This window comes from Chenopodium quinoa, unplaced genomic scaffold, assembly GCF_001683475.1.
Source record: "Chenopodium quinoa cultivar QQ74 unplaced genomic scaffold, ASM168347v1, whole genome shotgun sequence".
NCBI lineage: Eukaryota > Viridiplantae > Streptophyta > Magnoliopsida > Caryophyllales > Amaranthaceae > Chenopodium > Chenopodium quinoa.
In genome coordinates, this window is record NW_018742275.1 from 92,587 (window position 1) to 98,149 (window position 5,563).

The 5,563-nt window shown below is 32.2% G+C and overlaps 1 protein-coding gene across 1 annotated transcript; it reads left to right on the forward strand.

Moving 5' to 3' along the window:
• The first annotated feature begins 3,148 nt into the window (after window positions 1-3,148).
• LOC110684683 (methylsterol monooxygenase 1-1-like) lies at window positions 3,149-5,293 on the forward strand. The gene is made up of 5 exons (XM_021861125.1): window positions 3,149-3,576; window positions 3,733-4,055; window positions 4,613-4,760; window positions 4,907-4,939; window positions 5,147-5,293. Exons 1-5 carry the CDS (start codon window positions 3,247-3,249, stop codon window positions 5,198-5,200), a joined length of 888 nt encoding a protein of 295 aa, XP_021716817.1. The 5' UTR covers window positions 3,149-3,246; the 3' UTR covers window positions 5,201-5,293.
• Window positions 5,294-5,563: the final 270 nt, after the last annotated feature.

Here is a 5,563-nt window from a genome sequence, read left to right on the forward strand (position 1 = left end):
TTATTTTTGACAAATGACCACACGGTGTGACCAGCCAGACACAAGACGAGATGTATAAAAAAAACAATCAATCATTTTTAAAAAAGGAATAATCAATCAATAAGGAAAAAAATAAAGAAAAAAATTAATTACTTGGTTTGTGTCTAAAAATAAAAACATTACATTATTTTATTGTTAATCGGTGCAGTTGTCAATCAATTTATACCCAGATATAATCTTTTAGAATATCAGTTAATTTATGCAATCAAAATCATCTTCAATTGAATTTATCAGCTAATAAAGAAAAAAGAGAGAGAGATTAGTCGATATAGTTTTAATAATGATTTTATATTTCGACACTGGAATTTTGTTCTACTCTATTTAATTTGTTATTCTGTAACTAAAAAAAAAGTAGACTATACTACTCCCTCCGTCCCAATTGGTAGTCACTTCTGCCATTTTTTGTGACTTAAAATGTTAGTCACATTTGCTTTTTTCAAGTACCATTAATATTATTTTTTTACCAAAATTCTTTAACATTTGCAAAAATATTTGTGCAAATTTAACTTTCCCATGTAAATTTTACTTTCCCATGTACTTTGATTACTTTATCTCTCTACTTTTTTGCATACCCAATGTAAATTTACTTTTTTATTGTACTTTCTTTAATTCTCGTTAATTTCCGTGATTTTTCTCCAAAAATAACTATCAATTGGGGATAGAGGGAGTATTAAAAAAGCACAATCACTCGCTATTATTTTAATTTTATTTAAAGTAACAATCCCACCCAACCCTTCCCCTATCACATTTGCAAAGTAATACTCCCTCATCCCTTATTGTTAGTCTCTTATGACTAATTTTAAGTTCTCGGGGACATTTGCTTTTTTCAAATACTATTAATATTAATTTTTACCCAAATTACATCTAATTTGAAATAGTATTTGTGCAAATTTAATTTTTCCATGTAATTTTGTTTTTTCATATTTTTTATTACTTTCTCTCTCTATAATTTTTTGCATGCCGAATGTAAATTTACATTTTCAATGTACTTTTACTAATTCTTATATATATTTATTAATTCCCGTGAAAATTTCTTATATGAGATTATCAATAAGGAACGGAGGGAGTAATATCTAATTACTTTCATCGACAATTTAATTTTAACATTTTTTTCGCTCTTATTCAATGTATACATAGAATTAAGTAGATAAATTAAATATCCTCAAAATAAAAACGTAGTTAAATTAAGAATTTTTAAATGAGCGCATGTATTGCGTGCATATAATACTAGTTTGCTAATAATAGAATTATTTGTTAAATTTGCTAGTTTGCGTGCATATGATGCTAGTTTGCTAGTAAAAGAATTATGTGTTAAATTTGCTAGTTTGCGACTTGCGTGCATAACTGCATATATATAATGCTAATTAATTTGCTAGTAAAAGAATTGTGTTAAATTTGCTAGTTTGCGTGCATATCATTAAATTAGTGTAATTTATTCATTTGCACTGGCTAACATCGTTTTTCATTAATTTTTTTTTTTTTTTTGAATTTAACATATATAGTATACAATATACTCCCTCCAGTTTTTAAAGTATTATACTTACCAAATACTGATGTGTTTTAAAGTATTAAATTTCCTTTTAATTGGTAAAAAACTACTCTGTATATTTTTAATATTGTACTTATCTGGTGGTCACCATCCAAATACACTACCATTTTTTTTTATTACTATTTGTTTCCTCTCACATTATTATTCATCAACAACTTTTTGGGGCATCAGGTCACACCGTATGGCAGGGGCTACCCGAGTTATTTTGTTAGGGGTTACCCGAATTATTCAATCAAGAGTTACTCAAGTTACTCTGTCAAGGGTTACTTGAGGGATTGAACATAGGTTACTCGAGGAGTTCACTCGGTCAAGGGTTACTTGAGGGGTTACTCGGTTAGGCGTTACTCGAGTTACTCAATCAATTGTTATTATTCGAGTTACTCTGTTAGGGGTTACTCGGTCATGAGTTACTCGGTTAAGGGTTACTCGAGTTACTCGGTCAAGGGTTATTTAAGGAATTCGATCAAGGCGGAGTTACTTGAGTAATTCGTTCAAGGTATCTTAAGGAGTTCGGTCAGGGGTTATTTGACAGTTCAGTCAAGAGTTACTCAAATGACAACGGATTAGATTTGGATCAGGTGAAGCTTCACCCACATTCATCCATTATTCTAATTGATCCATCCACATCCATCCGTCACACGCTTCACTCATCATCCATATATGTCCATCCATCATCCGCGGATGAAACCGGTGGAGCAGATGACTAATGGATGAGTATTAAAGTGGAAAAAAAAACTCACGTAAACTCTAATTTTCGGTTATTTATACAAAATTTTTTTATTTTATTAATAAGAAAGAAATCATAAAAACATATTGTTTGAAAAAATAATTTGGTACAAAAAAACAAGTAATTTTCTTCCACATTTCATCATATTCTATTATTAAAATTTTTAAATAAAATATTTAATGTATGTTAAACGTGTTGGTGGATAGTTAGCGGGTGAAAAAAGTATCATCAACATCCACTCCGGTCCATCAGTTGCTTCATCCGACATCCGCTTCTCGTCTATTTAATTCGGATTTTCGTCCATTTATTTAAAGCGGGTGGAGCAGGTTAGCGGATATTATCCACTTACTATTGTCATCCTTAGTAAGAGATTAATTGAGGGTTACTCGGTCAAGGGTTACTTGAGGAGTTACCCGGTCAAGAGTAACTCAAGTAACCCAGGACCGACTTACTCGAGTAATCTCAACAACTCGAGTAACTCTAATTGAGTAGCTTGAGTAATCCTGACAACTCAAGTAACCCCTGACCGAGAAACTCGAGTAACTCCTGACCGAGAAACTCGAGTAAAAATTGTAATTATTTATTACTTTTCAATGACATTAATCCCGCTATTTTTATTTTACAATTTTTAAATACTTCAACTATCTTATTTACCTTTTATTTTTTATTTAATTCAATTAAATTATCTAAAACTATGTACCGAAAAAAGTGTAATACTTTAAAAATAATAATAATAATAATAATAATAATAATAATAATAATATGAAAGCAGTATATATAACTATCCAGTATCCACCTATTATCTTGGTAAGATAATTTCTTTGTGGCTAGTGTATCCTTGTACAATAAAACCATCCTAATCTCCTCCTAGAAACCCAAAGGAAAAATAATAACAACCAAGCTCCGGCACGCCTTGCTTTGTAGCTCCACAATGTTGCCTTACGAGACTATAGGCGAGGCGGAAACAGCCTTAAACCGAACGCTGACCATTGCAGAAACTCTTTGGTTTAACTACTCAACTAATAAATCAGATTTCTTATTGCATTGTCACAACATCATCTTCCTCTACACCATTTTTACTGTAATGCCTCTACCTCTCGTCATCGTCGAGCTTCTTGGCGCGGCCAAGATTGCGCGGTACAAAATCCAGCCTAAAGTCAGGTTATCATTTGCTGAAATCATGTCTTGCTATACGGCCGTTGTCAACTTATTTTTCATCGTCGTAGGTCCGCTTCAACTGGTGTCCTACCCTGCTTACAAGGTCGGTCGATTTTATTAATTACCTAACAAAAATCCACGTGAGAGTAGATTTTGTATTTATCATTAATATGTGATGACTAGTTTGTACTTTTCCTTGTTATTAGTTTATGATTACTAAGTTACTAACTTTGCATCAATTAATAATGATTTGTGGCAGTTTATTGGGATAAGGACAGGATTGTCATTGCCATCAGGATGGGAAATGTTGATGCAATTAGTAGTATATATGTTAGTTGAGGACTACACAAGTTATTGGCTTCATAGACTCTTGCATTCAAAATGGGGGTATGAGAACATTCATAAGGTGCATCATGAGTTTACCGCACCTATTGGTTTTGCAGCTCCCTATTCACATTGGTCCGAAATCTTGATCCTTGGGTTTCCAGCGTTTCTTGGCCTGGCCATTGTTCCGGGTCATATCACTACGTTCTTGTTGTGGATGGTCTTAAGACACATACAGGCTATTGAAATTCATAGCGGGTATGGGTACTTAATACTACCATATAATCCATTGTGTTGTCTTTATAATATACTTTCTTCGTTTTTTACAGTATTTACAACACTTTGACTTTTACATCATCTATTGTCATCTTTCAAAATGGTAGAAAGTTTTATCATTTTCATAAAATAAGGTGGTAAATTTCAATTAAAAAAATATAGCTGGTAATTCCTTAAACAGCAACAATTGTAGGTAGTAATTGTAAATAAAATCCTCCATATAATCCACTTTGACTAATATTGATTATTTATAGTTAATGAAAAATACAATCACGAGTGATCTAATTGGATCAATTTTAAAATAATGCATTGTCATGCATAAAAAGAGAAGTGTTGCAAAATTACAAAAATAAAAATTATTGCTTATCTTATAACTTATCAAATTTATTTGGGGGATTTTTCTATGTGGCTGGTTTGACCGGGGTTCCTAACCGAGATCCCTCAAGTAACCCTGACCGATTAACCCCTCTGGTAACCTCTAACCAAAGAACTTTAAGAACAATTTTATGATTATTTGACATGTACGCGTTGTGTTGTAGATATGACTTTCCATGGGCGCTAACAAAGTATATTCCGTTCTATGGTGGCACGGAGTACCATGATTACCATCACTACGTTGGAGAACAAAGCCATAGCAATTTTGCTTCGCTCTTCACTTACTGTGATTACCTCTATGGGACTGATAAGGTGATTATTACGTTTTGTTTTATTTGTTGTTGATTTAGAACTCAGTTACTATATTAATTCTAATTTAGGATTTACAATTAGTCCTCTATTATATCAATGATTAATTTAGGATTTACTTGATGCTATTCTATCTGATGTCTTATCAGGGATACCGTCACCAGAAGAAGTTCCTTGCAAAGGTACACCTTTTTTGACTACATAATAATCTATTCTACACTCGGGTATAAATCGTATAATTTGTCTCGTCAATGTCCACCGGTTTATTGTTCCTTAGCGTATATGGTGTTTTAATTCGTAACATCACGTAAAACTTTTATTAATTGAATTTTAACCAAATTATGTCACATAGAATAAGTTGATAATTTTGGTGTATGGTTTTTATGTAGTCGAAAGAAAATTCGAGCAGCAACGGCCAACAACAAGGGCTCAAATTCGACTAGGGATATATTTGCCACTCATTGTATCGATCGAGATCAAGGCTGAGTGATTATAAACAAATAAAGCTTGCCTATGCTTAGCTGCTGGTCCAATGTTGTCCCTTCTTTACATAATGTAGTTTTGTACAATTTTATTTTGGTTCTTTTTTGTAATTTTGTTGCATCTTTACATGAAATTAATAATAAAACTCAATGAGTGAGCCTATGATCTTACATGCCACTTTTCGAGTATCCTTATACTACCTTAGCTCCCCTAATTAGGCTAAGTTTATTCGATGCATGTAAATAAGCATGCTTACATTAAATTAGCGCACTTAAATGTAATAGTAAGGCTAAAAATACGAAACATGACATCATTTATCAAAA